General features: G+C 43.4%; 1 protein-coding gene across 1 annotated transcript; it reads left to right on the top strand.

Moving 5' to 3' along the window:
• Positions 1-5,831: 5,831 nt before the first annotated feature.
• Positions 5,832-11,997, top strand: Rgs4 (regulator of G-protein signaling 4). The gene is made up of 5 exons (NM_009062.3): positions 5,832-5,994; positions 8,153-8,257; positions 8,738-8,799; positions 8,957-9,123; positions 9,554-11,997. Exons 1-5 carry the CDS (start codon positions 5,951-5,953, stop codon positions 9,791-9,793), a joined length of 618 nt encoding a protein of 205 aa, NP_033088.2. The 5' UTR covers positions 5,832-5,950; the 3' UTR covers positions 9,794-11,997.
• Positions 11,998-19,014: the final 7,017 nt, after the last annotated feature.

Here is a 19,014-nt window from a genome sequence, read left to right as displayed (position 1 = left end):
AACAAACTGTTTCCACACTGAAAAATTTTATTTGTTATAACCTAAATCTATGTTCTCAGGGCCATGGTCATTGATCCATTGCTCCTGTGTTAAACCTTTATTACTTTGAGATGAAAGCTATTATTTTTGATGACAGACTTGAACTTCTAATCCTCTTTTCACCACCTCCCAAGTGTCACCAAACCCAGAGCTTCCTGCATGCTAGGTAAGCACTCTACCAACTGAGGTACAATCTCCAGCCCCAGCAACACTTTAAAATATAAACTCCAAGAGTCAAAACAAGGACAGCCACTAGGACTGTAGAAGAGGGTGTGGGGATTCTTGTACCACATTGTACCAAACCCAGTGCCTGCACTAGACTCAGTTAACACAAGAGTGAAAGGATGGATAGCAGGTGGGACTGGGGTCAAAATATAAAAATGGCAATCTAAGATGTTAAAATATTTATTCATGGAAAAGCAGAAATACAGGGCACAGAGAAGTGGAGATCATAGAGGTTACCCTGCACTGCCACCATCTCCCAAACCTATCCAAGGAGGAGCTAGAATTAGAATCTAAGTCTGCCCCCCAGTGAGGTTCAGGCACATGACAATACCGTCTCTTCCCACCTGTACAATGCAAATGAACTGTTATGAAACTGCTGTTCTATCTTGGGCTAAGCCCTTCCCAGGAAAGATAAAAATCTTTGGAATAAGATTGTTTTGGTTCATCCTCCACTTCTTGGAAAAGAAGGTTCTGTGTCTCCCCCCCCCCCTCCCCCCCCCCCGCTAGATAAGTGTGTGACAGTTCTTCCAGAATGATGCATCACCTCCTCTTGTCAAGTGTCAGGGTCAGAGTCCTTGTTTATTGCATGTGGGTGCAGAGTCAAACGTGTTTCCCAAAAGCCATGAATACTGGGAAAGTCCCTGCACATCTTCCTGGCATGTAGCACACTCTGACCTGGTCTGTTTGCTTTTTATCCTTAAAAACTAACAATCGTGAACTCTCACCGATGTCAGGGACACTGTAGGAGACAATAAAGAGAGAAGAGGTTTTCTCACAGCTTAGAGGAAATTGTAATTGGAGATAGAGCAAATAGAGTCTAAGGCTCACATCCTGGCTAGGAGAGGCTGCAGTCTTCCTTTTAGCATCCGATGGAAACAAGAACATTCAAAAAAGACCTGCCCCAGTGGTTTATTCCCTTGTGTTAGATCATACAAATACTTAAGAAAGAATCTTTTGTTCACCAGGAGAGAAATCTGGGGGATTTTAAATTTTACCAGTGTACCTCAGCTCACACCCTGTTGTGTGACTTCGTGCTACAAAATAGGAAGCGACCCTCTGTACTCCTTGGCCACACAGTTCCTCCCAGATGAACATCAGCCCAAGACTTAGGGAGCTCTTTTCTGTGCTTGGTTTTGTTTGTCCCCGCAGCCTGGCTGGAGACTAATGCCACCATCTCTATCAGAGCAGCCTCTCTCAATGTTGCTTCTCTCCCATGAAATCTCACCATGGCTCCCATATTCTGAAATTCTCTCTCAAACAGTAATGTGATCACCTTAAGTACTTTGGCCAGCTCAGACCCTTATCAAATAAATTATGGACCTCAGAATGACCAAATAAATAATCAACCAAACCCTTTGATTCCCAGAGTGTACAGGGAGATCTTTCTTGGCTTCCCTTTGGTCCTCTGATCCATCCTCAATGGTCTTTAAGACTAGCTATCTAAAAAGAGGTACCTAATAGCCTCATTTCCCCATGTTTCCCTCCCAAAGAATCAATCGTCATAATAATGCTACTGTCCTTCCTGGAAGAAATGATGACATTTAAAGAGACACCTGTGCCCATCCCTTTGGCGATCAGATTATTGAGACAATGGGCCCCAAGAATTTGGAATTCCCCTGGGAGCCTCATGATAGAAGCCTGGTGTCAGCCAGAGGTGGAATTTATCTCCCAGGAAGAGATTTCACATAGTTCTAACATTTTGTCACACTGTCTTGAAGGAGAGCTGGAGTAAAGATAAAGGCTTGGCAGGGCCACACCCTGACTGAGGTTGTCTTTTATTTAAACCTCACAACAGGACTCAACGTGGATTTGAAGGGATCTCTTCATTTCTTTACTTGGTCTTCTTCCCAATGTGGTCACAGTGAATGCCTTTCACTCTTCTCATCTGAGTGAACCCTACGAAGTGGGCAGGCCTAGCTTGTCAGAGCTACCAAGGCCCAGATTCTGACCCTAAGATATCCAATAGCTCTCTCTGATCTCCAAGTAGTCCACTTTCCTTCATCTTACATGGTTATGAGATCACAGAGACTAATGCCCAGAACTTAGAATCAGATTGCCTGAGCTACATGCCATCGCTAACACTCAGATATTTAATCTTAGTACAGTCACTCAAATTATCCATAAGGACCTCAGTCATTCTTTCAGGAAGAGTTGTGGGGAAGGAGTGAGACAACAGCTACAAAATGCTTAAAATACCACCTTGTACAATCAATGACAGAAACAATATTCATTACTATTGTGCCCTGTATTATGATGCCCTTGGCTCCTTTGTATAATGATTGTGCCTCTATCTATCCCTTACCCATCTCTGTAAAAACCATTCCCAATACCAAAGGATGAGACTATTCCGTATCTTCCAGAGCTTTCCTATAATCCAGTAGATACTGAACAAGTTTGTAATAACTGCACTTAGTCTGAAATTTTCCAGTGATTCACGCTTCTTCCCCATTTTCAGGTGAGCTGCTGAGAGGTGCGAACCATTTCTGATTCCTCTTTAGATCACCAGGGCCTAACAGAATCCTTGCTCCAGGGTCTAATAAATACTAATTTCAGAAATAAGCTTCCATTTTGCAGTGTAGAAGCTAATGGCTTGACATTCAAACTGCTAACTAATCTTCCTGCCTACACACACCTCAACTCTTCCTCCCACGCAGCCAGGAGGAGCAGCTCCAACCCCAGTCTCTTCTTGATGATTAAGCCCAGCTTCCTGGTCACAGCTCCAAAGTCCTGGCAGCATGCAGATTCCACCTGTGCCTCAGTTCCAAGCCATTGCCTCCCTGTTCTCCGTTCCCTAGCAAACTACCTCCCATCTCACTTTTGCTCATTGTAAGCTTAAGTAAAATCTGTGCTATTGATTCACTGTGTGAGAGATGCTCAGGTGTGTCTGAAGTGAGCTTGCACAGAAGAGACCTTTGGAGAGCAAATCCCATTCACATAAGAAGCAAGCAGGAATGACAAACCATCAGATAATGGGCATTGGTAATTTGTGCCTATCAGGGAGGGGAGGTGAGCCATTGTCAGGGTATCCTGATGTACCAGTCTCGCCTCTTCAACACAAACAGCCAGTTTCATGTAAAAAATAAAAATAAAAAGCTAATTTATGAGAAGCTTTTCAAATATTCGGTGGAAGTATTAGAACTGTTGGGAATGCAAGGGACAGTCAGTAAAGTGAGTGATAGACTTGGGCAGATGAAGAGTTGAAGAACTGGTTTTCTTGGGGAAGCAATCAGGCAATCTGCTATAGCTCCTGTTTGCCTGGAACAAGAGGAATCCATGCAGAGAGAGAGAGAGAGAGCCAGAGAGACAGAGAGACAGAGATACTCACAGAGATTCTTGGCTGAAATGTATGAAATTAATTAATATTGAGCTTTATTATCTGCTATCTATGTTCTGACAATAAAAAATATTTGCCAAGCACTTCGCAGTTTAGAAATATCTCTATGTACACAGCATATCTCCTTTGATAAGAACATTGAATGATAGAACAGCTCTGTGGACAGTCTACACAACCCAGTGTCAAGAAACCTGGGTCTGCATCCTGTCGGGTTAACAGAAAATTCTGTATCCTTGGGAGGCTGGCTTTCAGTCTCTGGGATTCTATTTATCTTCGGGTGAAATGAGGGTACAGATTGAGTGGTTTTAAAAGTCCATTTAGCTCAGTTATAGCTAATGCTATACCTCTTTCCTTCTAGATCCGAGATAAAATGTTCTTCCTCTGGGATTTCCTTTTTCAAGCAGCGGTACATTTCTTTGAGTCTTCTACTGATGTTCCTAAAACCAGATTGTCTGAGTGCTCCCTGTCGTGGGTGCTCAGGTAAGCAAAGAACACTCTAGGTCACTGTGGAGAAACAGGCTCTCCCTTTTAGTTGATCTTCTTTAATGCAAATTCTGCCTGCACATCCAGTCCAGGGTCTCTCTCACTTCATCCTGCACTGTCATCCCTCCCACTCCACCACCAAGGACAGCTCTCATCTTTCTCATCTAGGTTTCATGTTAGAAAGCAAAGAGAGGTTTTCATAGCTGAATTAATAAGTTTTTTGTTGTTTTTTTGTTTTTGTTTTTGTTTTTATTTTTGTCTTTACAGGAGAGAGCTGGGGACTTTCCCTATACTGACATACCTATTGCCCTCTTTTACGTTTGTCTGCTATCTCCATACTCAGCTAGCCAAGGAAGATGTGTACGATAAAGAGGGCAGGTGTTTGGTCCAGAGCATAGAAGAACATTACATGCTTCTATTTCCCATTCTATATTTTTGATACCTCTGAGAGAAACCCTTCTCTAAAGAAAGCTATTGGTACCTCTCTTTCTTTGTGCAAATCATCCGATGTCTTGTTTTTATTTACTTTCAGCCCCAAAGACTGAAAAGCAGTGATGTCTTTGTGTGTAAAATCTAGGTCACTGGATTAAGACCAGGCACCTGTGTGACTTTAAGACGAAAGCTGTTTTGGTCAGACACTGAAGCAAACCTCTCTCTTCCAGTCACAACTCCCCAGTGTGTACACAGCCAATTTGCGTTGCCTATCTGGGTATTTCAACCATGATTGCAAGATGTGAAGTACTTGCAGGAGTCTGAAGATTTCAGTCCGTGGCAGTGAATGTGAAAGATTCTTGGAAACTCAGAAGCCACAGCACGGATGGCTGCTCTCCCACCGTTTTCACAGCCTGTTAATATGCAAGGCAAACTACACATCTTTCTGCCTGCTGGATCTTCTCTCTCTCTCTCTCTCTCTCTCTCTCTCTCTCTCTCTCTCTCTCTCCCCCCTCCCTCCCTCCCTCCCTCCCTCTCTCTTTTTTGAATAATAAAGATTTAGCATTACATATCATACAAACTCAGGTGCAATTGGAATTGGTGTCTTAATGTGTCCATCCACCCCTGCTTTGGTCCTTTTAGTCTTTTGCAGGAGTCAAGGGTCTTCAGGAGAGAACGCCAAAGCTGGACTAGATTTTGTGCTCAGTAACATATTTAGGAATGTCTCAAGGTCATATTGATTACAGACATACTGGATTTAACTTCCATTGGCTTTGCTATGCTGCCGGACATATAGCTGTTTGCTATCCACATCCCTCCGTGTCTACCAATCAGGCAGGATATTTCATTAAATCACTGCCCAGAGACCACGATCTTAGTACCAGCTCTGCCTCACACTACCCAGAATATATTTCTAACCCAAGGAGAAACATGTATTGAGACCCAGACGTAGAGTAGGATGAAGACTCCTTGCTGGTTTCTTTCTTTCTGGGAGAACAGTTCCTTAGACATTGATCTTACAAGCCAATGAATATTTTTCAGCACGGTGGATTCTATATTTCCTTTCCTACAAATGCAAAACTTGACGCGTAGGTAGAAACGTTAAGCAAAACCTCATTTTCTATATGCCTACTTTGCGAATGGCTTCTCTCCGCTGGGTCCATTTGCATCCCTGATGCGTCAGTTGTTTCTTCCTCACCCTTTCTGAGGGCTGGAGAGGCAGCGCGCCGCAGCAGAGCGGAGCCTGCAGACCTGTCATCTGATTGGCTGCCGGGTGCGTGGCTGAGCTATAAAAGAGACCCCACCGGGCTTGAAAGCCAGAGGCTCAGAGGATTCTGACAGCTTCTTTGCAGAGCAGAAGCAACTGTGCTCAAAATAGAAACCACCGCGGCTCCCGCTGCCTTTCTCTCCTCGCTAAGAATCCCTCAGTTAAACAAGATGTGCAAAGGACTTGCAGGTCTGCCGGCTTCCTGCCTGAGGAGGTAAGATTGGTTTCTGTTACTGGTCAGGCTAAAGTTTTGCATAGACTTTTTCAGTGAGTTGCATGCTTTTGCTTAGGAAGTTCTCTGGGATCAGAAGCTATATGCTCCAGGAAGCCCTGGTAGCGTCTCCCTAGGACCAGCCAGATTGCTGTATTTTACATGACTTCAGTTTTGAGACTGGCTTTGACTTGTAAGCTGGGTCCTTTAGTTAAGCTGTTTGAATTACGAAGTGATAGGAGGTGTGGGGGATGCATCTGTACTCTTTCCATAACCATGTCCTGTTGGAGCATTTCTGAAATCATGATTAACTAGTTCTTGTGTGAGGGAAGAAACCTCAGAAGGAAGTTTGGAGACATTGTCAGAATGCTTTCTGTGGCATTCTTCAGTGTCCTCTGCCTTGGTTGTCAACAAGCGTAAGCATAAAAGATTTTTTTTTCCAAACTACATCTCTGTGGTTGAGAAATATATACAGTTTGTAACATAGCAGCTTAAAGTTTTAGAGGCACCTGTGTGCCTTTGCGTTCATTTTTTTTAAGGGTATGAATGAATGATTTCATGGAGTACTTATATATATAGTAGTTGGTTTAAAATAAAACACAAGGTTAGTGTGTATTACATGATTTCCTCTTGAACTTAGAGGTCAGAAGTGATCTGTGGCTCTACCAAACCTCCCTAACCATCCTTGGAGATATAAATCTCAACTTGGAAATAATTCCCCAAAGCACAATGTTTGTCTGCCCTCAAAGGGTTAATCAGCTCTCATCTTCAGTGCTAGGGTCTCCAGAGGGTCTTATCTGCTCAAGGTCACATGGTTGGTGGTGGTAGAGGAAGGACCATGTCCAGGTTACCTGTCTCCAGGGACTTCTAACGTAACTTTGGTTTTTATTTTTCGGCTTCTGTTGTGTTACAAGATATTTGCCAAACACGCTTCCAGCTCCTTGGAAATGCCCCTTCACTTAGTCAGTAGCTGCCGGGGCTCAGGCAGAGGCAGCACACGGAGACAGGAAGTCATATCTCTTTGGGCTGGATTACAATGCATCCATAGCATCACCTTAGGACTGTCCCAACTCTGGTGATTTTTATCTTGCTGTTACTGGGAAGGATTTTGTCACCAGTCACCAGCTTGGGAAAAAGAGAAAGGAAGATGGCCTTATGAGAGATGGAAAAATACTACCTTAAAGGGCAGCCCAAGAATAGCCTGAGATTCGGACGTTCTAAGAAAATCCACTGATAAGCAACCAGCTTGTCAACCTCCATCCTAAGGGGCTGCTGAGCACTGCCGTTCTTTGCCAACCCTTTCAGGCAAGAACGGCTCATCCTCTGTTGCTCTGGAAACACATTTAAACCATTCTTGGCTTTTATAATAAAAGAGATAATAGTAATATAGTTTTAGAAATCTATTAAGAAAGAATGACAGAGTTGAGCTGGAAGTTCAAGTAGTCAGAAACTCTGTGGTACCCTGGCTGTTGAGTGGTGGTTGGAAAGTGGAAACTGCTCTAATTAATTACTTGCCTCAGCCTTGACTCTGTCTTGCTTCTCCTATCCCAAAGTCTCAGATGCCCTTTTAAATGTGCATCTCCCTGTAATGTAGATTTGGGGTTGTTTGTTTGTTGTTTGCAGCTCTAGGTGGAGGTTGCCTAGAAACCAGCCTGGCAGGGCTGCACTTTCAGCCTGAGCACACTCCCTTGTACCATTCACTTTTCCTGCTCCTCTCTGCAGCACTACACACTTAAGCTGATGCTCTGCACACACACACACACACACACACACACACACACACACACACACACACACACACACACACACTGAGAACTCCTTGGCTACCATTTTCAGGGCTAACTGGACTCACTTTACAGAAGTGCTTCCCCTGCTCACCTTGGGAAGTAGCACCAGGCTGCCAGAAGATGTCCTACAGGCAGCATGGGTCCTGTTTTGCAGTTACTGCACACATTTCAAAGTAGCAGCCACTTCTTAACATGTTTTCACCAACGATATCAAAAGCCATATGCAGAAACAAAGGAATCGCTTCTGGGAGTTCAAGCCACTGCAAGTCCCCTAAGGACACTGCTTCTGACCCACACAGCAGTCTTAAGAGCCTTCATGTCTCTCTTTGAAGGAAATGTGTTTTTCATGTTAAGTGTTGTCTTCTTCCTTGCAGTGCAAAGGACATGAAACATCGGCTGGGGTTCCTGCTGCAGAAGTCAGATTCCTGCGAACACAGTTCTTCACACAGCAAGAAGGACAAAGTAGTAACTTGCCAGAGGTAAGAGAGGTGGCTTCAGCGAAGAGCCCTTGAGGGTTAACTATCTGATAATAGAGAAGTTGTGTGTTGTACGTAAAGAGTGAGTGTGAAGACAGGCCCTTAGCTGAGCCAGATTTGGGTCAAGATGGCCTCTACTTTCAAGGTGAGGGTACACAATTGTAGTCTCATCACTTGGAAGGTTAGGAGGGCCATGAGTTCAAGACTAGCCTGAGATTTATAAGAAGATATTATAACACACACACACACACACACACACACACACACACACACACACACACACACACACACACACAGGAGGATGGAGAGAGATAGACAGGCAGATAGACAAGAGAGTCTAGTTTATGTCAATCATAATTAGAATTTGAATCTACATATTTCTTGAAAAAGTATCCTAGTAAACAATATAGCACATATTGCCTTAGTTTTTTTTTAATACTATGCTATGTATTTAAATCCTTCTCTCTTCTATAATATCTCCAGGGTAAGCCAAGAAGAAGTCAAGAAATGGGCTGAATCGTTGGAAAACCTGATTCACCATGAATGTAAGTAACCACACTTTCTCTCTTTCTCTCTCTGTCATCACACACACACACACACACACACACACACACACACACACACACACACACTGAAAATAGCATTACTCAGCACTAGACAAGTCATGTCTGGGTAACTGTGTCTCTTTGTCCTCTGTCACAGGTGGACTGGCAGCTTTCAAAGCTTTCCTGAAGTCGGAATACAGCGAGGAGAACATTGACTTCTGGATCAGCTGTGAGGAGTACAAGAAGATCAAGTCACCTTCTAAACTAAGTCCCAAAGCCAAGAAGATCTACAACGAGTTCATCTCAGTGCAAGCAACAAAAGAGGTACGTTTCCATGGCAGAGAACTTTCTAGATCTTAGTGGGAATTCCTAGGACAGGCATTCAGGGTCAGGGATCTTTAGAACTACTAGTTAAAGGAGCCACTGAGCTGGCTGTTATAATCTCGACAATATTCCAAGGAAGTCTACTAGGGAAAAAGGCTGCTTTTGTCTATATGATCAATGAGTCTTCTTAATAAATATAACCATAAATCTCCCCAATGAGAGAGTAAAGGAAAAGAAAGTTCTCCTTCCACTTAGAGGCAGAGGGAACCTTTTATACACATATGTCAGGGCAGACCCAAATGTCCCGGGTTTCATTCCGGGGAGAAATGTAAAGAAAGGGTCCCAGCCACTCCTTGTTCATTCCAAGCCTGCAGCCTCCTCTCTTCAACAGGGCACTAGATCTAATGCAACCTTGGTCTTTGCACTTCAGGTGAACCTGGACTCTTGCACCAGAGAGGAGACAAGCCGGAACATGTTACAGCCCACAATAACCTGTTTTGATGAAGCCCAGAAGAAGATTTTCAACCTGATGGAAAAGGATTCCTACCGCCGCTTCCTCAAGTCTCGATTCTATCTTGACCTGACCAATCCTTCCAGCTGCGGGGCAGAGAAGCAGAAAGGAGCCAAGAGTTCTGCAGACTGCACTTCCCTGGTCTCCCAGTGTGCCTAATTCTCACACAGAGGCAGGGAGCCCAAATGCCAAGACTCTATGCTCTGAAAAACCTGAGGCCAAATATTGATCTTAAGCACCAATGCTTTATCCACATTGTAGCCTAGTGTCCATGCTGCCTGCCGCGTGTGAGTCACTTCCATGTAAAACTAGCCTTAGTTGTGGTGTTGGGGTTTTCACTAGGGTAAGACCCAATTTGTTTTAAATTTTCCCAAGTCTCCTTAAGGGTGAGCAAGTTTCCAAATAATGGCTCCGTAGGTCTGGATTTTCAAAGATGGCTGGCAGTCTGCCCCTTTCAACAGTTTGACCTCAAGTTAGTTAGTTGGTACACTTCATGTGACATTCCATGCACATGTAATGTTGGCCAGCAGCACTTCCTACGGACTCTCAATGTTTAGGTGATATTTGTGTATGCATATGTATACATTAAAATATACATAACATATGCATATACATTCTGTATATATTATACCTATGTATTCAATGTGTGTGAATGTGCATGAATATGTATCTATCTATCTATATATGTATATACTGACACATGCACACACATTTCTTTAAGAAAAGATGGGAAAGATCCTAGGTGCTCAAACTGGAGTGTGTAGACATGCTTGCATGCATGTTCTGATTTCTGGTCCTTCATACCGTGTCTGAACAGGGCAAACTGAATTAACTGCCATGCAGGCTAAGAAAGGAACAGTAACTTGTGGGGAATGAGTTCTATAGAACCACTGGGTCTTGGCGGAGAATAGCCAGGGCCTTTGTGTTTAGTTGTTGATGGCCTCCACATTGAGCACTAAGCTAAGGGGTGAGCACTCTGAAAACTCTGCTGTCTGACTGACACTGAACTGCCTTGCATCAGTGATCACTACTGGCACTTTTTAAGTCCCTCTGCTGATGGCCTTCCCTCCTTTGCCTGGGTGCTCAGGGTGTGCTGATTAGCAGCTGGGTTGGTCTAGAGCTGAATGTTTGAGCTGAATGAAGGAATGTGGTCCAGGCTTTGCTGCCTAGCCCTACCAAGGACTACTGCTTAGGTGAGGGCAGAGGACCTAAAGATTATCTTAATTCTTTCCTCTTTTGATAAGGTGCTCTTCTTTTCCTTCCCCTCAAGAATGTCACCTGTCAGAGGAGCCTCCTTAGTTCCCTGTGGTTGGTTGTTCACTTTAAAAACCACGGCTACCTGCCGTGGTTCTAAGCTACATGCCTACATCTGTAAAGCATCATCGGGGGGAAAGGTTATGTTTTATCAGGAGGAAGGAAGTTCTCATGAACTGCAAAGCCCTCTTTGGTTTTCTGCTTTGAGGTAAGAGCTTGTTCACCCCATCCCAAACACCAAGGCTAGCAGAGACCAATGAAAGGAGAGAGGAAAGGAAAAAGAAAGAGAAAAGAAAACAGAAGAGGAGAGGCTATCAGTTGGTAGGACTACTGCTTGGAGCTTTTCAAGGCACGTGAAATACTTGAAAATTTCTCATTTGTGTTATTTATGATGTTTTGTACAGTGTTTTTATTATTGTATTGTTTTATAAATGGAGGTACAGGATATTACCCAAATTATTAATGAATGCCCAAGAAGTAATTTCCTTCTCATTCTTCTAAAAGTACTGCCTTTGAGAGCACACACACATTCGTGCAACACTGCAGTCATTGCTCCAGTTTAAATTACATGTGTGAGCACCATTGTGGCTAGTAAGCCAATGTACCGGGCTGCAAAATGAAGACACTGGAATAGTGTGTATCCAAGTCTCGTCGTATTGAAGAAATAATTTTCTAAGGGTACTCGTTTCGTCTCTCTTGACAGTCTTGCTTGTAATGTCCCCAGAGCTCCCCCATCAGTGTTCCTAACTCCTTTTTGTTATACACCCCATCCATGATCATGTCTGTATAACTCTTTGGTCTTGCCCTAATAGTATCATGACTTTGAGATTGTACCTGTACTCACAGACTGCTGTTTCACAAATAGGTCTGGAAAGTCATTCTGAATGAGAAGTAAATTATTTTGTGTAATACATCCTGAGTGTGTTTTCAATTGTATTTCCATCGCTCCTTGGAATGGTGAGCCTGCCTGCCGCTGGTCCATGTAAGGAATGCTCCTCCCATATGCATGTCTGCTTCTGCCATGTGCTTTATAGGCCTCAACACTGATGCTTCCGACGAAACACACAAATCTTAATGATGACAGTAAATAAATGCTTCCTACAAAACAATCTGCTTGGAAACACATTAATGATCCAGCGAGGCATGCTGGAAGAAACAGCGGGGCATAGAGTGCCTTTAGAAAATGACTCACACAGAGACTTGTATCCCTCCCCTGCCAACTCCAGGAAGGAAAGCAGAAGCCGTATCATTTAGACTTTGGCCCCTTTTGCTGATCTTCTTGCTTCTGCTCACAAGCCCTGGGCTGTTCTAGGTTTGAAGAGTAGGCAGATCTAGTGGTCTACAGGTCTTCAATTGGGGTTGGGGGAAGAAAATTCCACAAAACAAAACAAGAAAACAAAAACCAACAGAACAAAATACCACCACCAAAAATCTAAAAAAACATCAAAATAAAACAAAGGAAACAAAACCAACAAATGGGGTTTCACTCAGTCTGTAGTCCACTGGGTTGTAACTTAATTGTGAAGACTAGTTTGAGCTCAAATTCATGGCAATCCTCCTGTCTCATCTTCCCAAGTCTTAGGGTGACAGGCACAGCTTTTCTTTTCCATATGATTTTAAGGGTAGGGCCTCCCTTCTGAGCAGCTGTCTACTTTCAATTACCTGCCAGAGTGCGAAAGGTTGTGGAGAAGCTGAGGAAACTGAAGGTACCTAGAGGTGTCTAGGTGTTGGGAACAAAATAAAATCCAGGGGGGGAGGGGGTGCCGGGGAGAAGTGGGATAGGAAAAAGATGCCCAACGCCCTGTCAGAGTTTCCCTATTCTCTGGTCAGTCAGGCATGGGAAGGCTGCTACCTACCCTATCCACTCATCCCTGGGTGGGCATTCCTCTATCCCACTCTTCAGGGGGTGGCCAAGGGGCAGCCCTGCCTGGGGACCCCCCCAAGCTACTTTGCTAAAGCCACCAGGGTTGTGGGAGAGAGGGAATGGGGGAAGAAGTTCCCAACACTAACCAGAGTGTGCAGCGGAACTTGAAGGAGCAGAGACACTCTATGGTTTAAGAGCTTTATTATAGAAATGCAAGGGAAAGAGAGAAGAGGGAGGGAGGGAAGGCTAGAGAGAAAGAGGGAGGAGAGAGGAGAGGAGAAGACAAAGAGAAAGGGAAGATGAGAGAGAAGTGAGAGAAGAGAGAGGTGAGAGGACAAAGGAATAAGAGAGCGAGGTACAGGCTGAGCACCCCTTTTTATGGTCGTCACTGTTGCTAGGTAACTGAGGAGGAGTTTAGCCTGAAGGTCAGAAGCTTGGGCCATTGCTTAAGTAACTACTGACCATGCTTCTCTTGTGGGGGCTGTGGGAGGTGGTACCTTAGGCAGGGGCCGGAGTTCCAGGAGCATGAGGGAATGCCTACCATGTCATGTAGGTGAATTATGACCATGGGGGTTCAGACCTCGGATCGACTGGAGACCAGCCTGCAATTCCGCACATCTGGGAGAGAGCTTTCTGTCGCAGCTGTTCAGTGTCATCTTAGCACTTTGAGAATTTCTTTCTTTCTTTCTTTCTTTCTTTCTTTCTTTCTTTCTTTCTTTCTTTCTTTCTTTCTTTCTTTCTTTCTTCCTTCCTTCCTTCCTTCCTTCCTTCCTTCCTTCCTTCCTTCCTTCCTTCCTTCCTTCCTTCCTTCCTTTCTTTCTTTCTTTCTTTCTTTCTTTTTTCTTTTTTCTTTTTTTTTTCTTTTTTGGTTTTTTCGAGACAGGGTTTCTCTGTGTAGCCCTGGCTGTCCTAGAACTCACTTTGTAGACCAGGCTGGCCTCAAACTCAGAAATCTGCCTGCCTCTGCCTCCCAAGTGCTGGGATTAAAGGTGTGCGCCAAAAGAAGTAACAGAATGCTCCCATCTGAAATCAGGGCTTTATCATGTCATAAGACCCCCGTTTCCTGTTTGTTTGTTTGTTTGTTTTTGTTTTTCCTGGTTTAAAGGTTGCTCTTGTAGGGCAGTAGGCATAGGTGATTGCAGACTTTTTTTCTTTTTTCAAGTATTGATGCTTTTTAAAATCTGGCAGAAACCTTGGATCCTATATTTAGGAAAATACACGAAGGAACCCAAATTTCTCATATTTATTCATGGCGTTCACACCCCACTTCTCCAAACATAGATGGAGGTCCCTCTTCCCTCTTTCTTATGCAGCAGCCCTGAGGAATCCCCTGCAGTCATATGGGTCAAGAGTGGAGCCAAAGCATATTCTCTACAGCTTCCTTCCCCTTTTTGGCAGTTTCCCAGGCTATACCTTCCAGAAGGCACAGGCGCAAGATCGAAGAGTGTTCGTAGTTAGAGTGCATGGATTCTTGGCTTTCCAGCCCAGCACTACTACTTAGATCAATACTAAGATTAGTCTTTTAAACATGGCCCTGTGCTGTTGCTATTACTCTGTGTGTGGTGGGGCCTGGGGATTAGGAAAAGAGGCTCTGATATGTATATTAAAATGCCTCGTTCATCTCGATGACAGTCTAAAGACAGAAGCTAGACTTTGCTGCGGGATTCTCCCCAGTGCGCCTTGAGCTATATTCTGAATATGTCTGTTGCCAATTTTAGAGATTTGAATTTTAAGTAGATGACAAAAAGATAAAAGAAGAGAAGTGGGGAAGAAGAAAGAAAAGATACAAGGGAACAACAAAGAACAACCATCAAGGGAAAACCAGTTAGTTATACTTACGCCCAGGTTAAACACGTGGGAAAAAGAAATCATTGCTGGCCAATCCCTAGTCGGGTCAGCTAACGGATGTGAGCAGCCAGCTGCAGAAGCTGGAAGTGTGGCTGTGAGGAGCCCTGGTCTTCCCATTCAGAGGCTGGATTTAAACCAGGTATCTGTTCGGTCCTTAAGCACAAGAGGATCAGTTAAATTGCTTGTTACTTTAGTCCATATTGTTTTGCTTCTTTTACATCTAAGATAGAACATAGAAATGGAAATAGCACGAGAAAGGAAATGACTTGCATTGTCCTGTCTGTTCGAACACGGGAAAATTTGGTGAGATGGCTTGGTAATCTTTTAACTTTCGAGTCCAATATTTTAAACTGCGTATGCAAGGGGCTAACAGAGAGCCAATAGGAAAGGATGTTCTATGTCTGATACAGAGCAAAGATAAGTTTCCATAGGAAGCCTAGAAGTTAGTGGTCTCACTCTACATGCATGCCATGAATTCTACAGGGCAAGTCAATGCTAGATGCTTTACATTATCTTGTTTAATCCTGGAGTAAGATCATATTAGTATCTTTCCACTGCAGATGAGAAAACTTGGATACAGGAAAGTTCTGAGATGCACCCAGTAGCGTATACCAAGATAAGTGGTAGAGCTTGAGTCAAGCCCAGCATTCCCCATCCAGAGCTCACATGTCTCCTCGTTACTCTAGTTGAGAAAGAAGGAAGGGGAGAGTGAAAGAGGAAAGAGAGGCCATAGGAAGAGTCACAGGAAGAAGTACAAGATGGAGAGAAGAGGTCAGTGGATAAGACAAATAAAGCAAAGAAGGAAAGGGGGAAGAAAAGGTACCACACTAAGGAAATGGAGGAACAGAACAGGAAACGGGGACGGAATCGAAGGTGGCTGTGATGAAACAGCAGAATGCTAACCACCCATTATTTTCAGGGCACGTGCTTGCTGGAGCACTGAGCAGCTGCGGTGGTTTCCCATGTCTTGCCTGAGGTGGGGCAAGTGGGAATCCTCCCCAGATCTTGTCAAAAGTGCATTTTGAAAGTAAGCATTAGATACCAAGGCCAGCTTCTCTCTAAGTGTCACTTTCCTGGTCCCTTTTTGTCCCCTAAACTTGCCAGGTTTGCTACCATTCCCAAAGCAGAACGTAAAACAAAGATTAAAGTGTTAAAATGTACCCTAAACTCTCTGGTTTGATCTTCCTGCTACTGGGGTGGGGTGCAGGTGTGTTACACAAGGAAGCAAAGTCCTTCAGCCTGTAGGAATTACACACAGTCAGGACCACAGCTGGAAACAGGCATTAAGCCCATGGTCCTCCTCACGTTCCTGCCTCTCCTCTGGGAGGAAACCAGTAGGTGAAAGGTCCTTGTTCCCACTCCATGAGTTCAGTTAAGGCAACAGTGTGTGCAAACTGGTAAGCTAGACCGTGGGAACCAAAGAGCAGTGTCCTCCCAGGGCTGACTTTGGGTTCATTGCTGCTGAAATAAAGGAAGCTGTTTTTGTCCCTTCGTGGGGTATTTGTAAGATTCCCAGATTATCCACCAACTCATTTGGGGTTTCTGTCTTCTCCCAGGACAGAATATCCCCCAAAGGTCTCTGGGATGACAATGAGCTGTAGGGAAGGAGCTAGCGTTTTACTGAAGACAAGTCGCGTGTTGTGTCTCCCATCACTGCCCCTAACATTTGCTTTCTCCTCTTCTTCCCAACAGAGGACTTGGCCTTTGAGATAATGTTTTGCTGCTGCTGCTGCTCTTGTTGTTGTTGTCATTGACGAAAATTGTCAGGAACATTGGCAAATTCTATCTCAAATGTTTCTTTCAGCTATATCCTACCTTAGCAATGACTCAAGCTTACATACAGTCATTTCATCTGGAAATTCCACACTTTCAACAGACATCCAGTTATGTAGCATTTCTCTGGATGAAACTTCAGAGCTTTTTCTCCCGCAGGGATGTACCTTACCTTAGAGAACATGGCCTAGGTTGTTGACTTAACAACTCTACAGGCCTGTCCCCAACCACCAGTTGGGGACCTTCAATTCATCTCAAATAACTGTCACTGTGTTCTTAGGTTTGCATTTGGTTTACCTCTTCTTGAAAAGTTATAGTGCTTCAAACTCTCCTGGCTGGTGTTCTAGATCTTATGACATTGAAGTAGGTCAAGATTTCCGGCCTTATCTTCTACAAGTCTTTCCTTGATCCTGCTGTCAAGATTGACAATTTCTGAAGTGGAACTCGATAAGTTGTTCCTACCATTTTCTGGTTAGTGCATCTCCTTCATTTAGATAACGCCTACATTCATTTTAAATGCAGCATTTCAATTCAGACTTATCCCCATTGAACAACTGTCTCCCACTTTCAGTGGCATTGCCTTACTGCACAGCATGCTCTTATTCCCAGAACATTGTTCAGCAATGACTGATTTTTGTCTTTAAAACTATACTGCCAAGTTTTCAACGCCTCAGACCATGTTTCATTGATTTAAGAAGGCCGGCACCAAGTCACGAACCTAACACTTGGAGGATGGCTGCTGACAGAGTGACTTATATCAGTTTACATATTTCGGGATGGAAGGAGGAAGCAGGGTTTCTGGCTCCTCCCACTTCCTTGGGTGCTTACTGCCTCTGGAGTATTGATGTGATGGAATCTTCCCGAAGTCTACTGTATTCCTGTCATTTCCTGAAAAACACAAGGATGTTTTTCCCAGCCTGTGATTGAGGGCTGGAAATGAAATATAGCAGGGAAGATATCGCTGGAGCCACTTACAGAAAGAAGAATTTATAATAAGTCATGTGTGTTCACACTGTGTTCATATATTAGTTTACATATGTAATCTTTACATATGTAAATTTTCATATGTAAAAATATATTCTGATCCGGTCCTCCAGCATGCACCATCCCTTCAGTGACATCTGCAGCAGATTCACTGACACTCATCATTTGTTTTGTACTAGTTGCACTCTATCTGCTCTAATTCTTTTAATGCATATCACAACCATGATGAAGAAAATGTAAATATCCATCACCTTCCTTTCATAGATGAGAATCTGATGCATAGAGAGCCAAATTACTCAAGACTATATAGCCCCACAGATCAAGTATAGCTCATACAATCATCGAGTTATCTCTATATATCTATATCCATATCCATATCTATATCTATATATAATTTGCTGTCTACTTTTCTCTCAAAATGTTTCCTCTGACAGTTTCTTCTGCTCTCTTGTATTGCATCCCCACTTTTGTGCATTTCTTCTGTTTCTTCTGAACTGCCAGTCACAGACTTGTTTCTTCTTATACCCATTTCCTTCACATACCCCTCTTAATCCATGCAAGATATTCATGCATTTCCAATGATATTTAAGACCTTGAATACTGAAGCAAATCCAGATCACAGCTGTACAGGCATTTCCATAATAGTCAGCTACTTAGCAGCCTATCTAATTCTTATCATTCCATTAACACTTGGACTCAGTCCATGGACTAATTACCAATGACAGGTCAGGCAGTCGCCACACCTGCCTCCAATTCTGTTGCCTGATTTATGGGCCCTTAGCTCACTGATAACCAACAAAATAACATGGATATTCTGTGATCTCAGCAGTAAAAATGAGTTCAGCACTGCTTTTTTTTTTTTTTTAGAATAAAATACTCTGAGAAATTTAATGTACATGGGCAATTTTGAGTATAAATGGAAAGATCCATGGAAAGTAAAGGAAAATGAAGAAACTATTGAAAAGAAATCTTTGGCTATATTTTTAAATATAGCCATTTGTTAGGATTGTCATTAAACCTAGCTAGCACTGGAAATAGAACCCTATACATGTTAAGCCATTCAGTTCTTCCAATATTTCTACCCCATGAGTCTATCAAGACCTGAGTGGGGTTGAGTTCTTTGCTCAAAAATCTCACTATCAGCAATTAGAGTTGGGACTAAAACTAATTCAATTTGAGATCTTAGATCTTTGGCTCATAGAAGCTTCAACTATCCCCGCCCTTGAATTGCACTGTCTTCAGTAACCACCTCACATGGATCTTTCACTAAGGGTTTAGTATCATCTGAGGCAATTTTGTGTGATGTTAAATTTTCTAGCCTCCAATAAAATTGATTAGGGCAAGAGAAAATACTCATCTGAAGTAAAAGTTGAGAACTTAATAAAGGCTCACAGGGTCCCAGCTCCACGGGTGTTTTAGGGATTTGGTGTTTGATTGTCTTACTTTCCTTAGACGACTGTGATAAAGACCATGACCAAGAGCATCTTGGGAAAGAAGGATTAATTTCACCTTGAAGTTTATATTCTATCATGGGAGGAAGTCAGGGCAAGAACTCAAGGGAAACAAATTCAAGGCAGGAACTGGAACAGACCCCAGAGGAACCTTCTTTCTTTACCGACTTGATTCTCCAGGCTTGTTCATTGTGCTGGCTAGTTTT

The sequence above is a fragment of the Mus musculus genome, chromosome 1 (genome assembly GCF_000001635.26).
Source record: "Mus musculus strain C57BL/6J chromosome 1, GRCm38.p6 C57BL/6J".
Taxonomy (NCBI): domain Eukaryota; kingdom Metazoa; phylum Chordata; class Mammalia; order Rodentia; family Muridae; genus Mus; species Mus musculus.
Note: the sequence above shows the minus strand (reverse complement) of the source record. Positions and strands in the feature narration are given on the sequence as shown.

What these genes read in the sequence shown, in the direction of transcription:
- Rgs4 (NM_009062.3), top strand. Translation starts at nt 5,951, where the DNA reads ATGTGCAAAGGACTTGCAGGTCTGCCGGCTTCCTGCCTGAGGAG. An exon ending in CCGGCTTCCTGCCTGAGGAG is followed by an intron (nt 5,995 to 8,152) that starts GTAAGATTGGTT and finishes TCTTCCTTGCAG; the next exon opens with TGCAAAGGACATGAAACATC. An exon ending in AAAGTAGTAACTTGCCAGAG is followed by an intron (nt 8,258 to 8,737) that starts GTAAGAGAGGTG and finishes TAATATCTCCAG; the next exon opens with GGTAAGCCAAGAAGAAGTCA.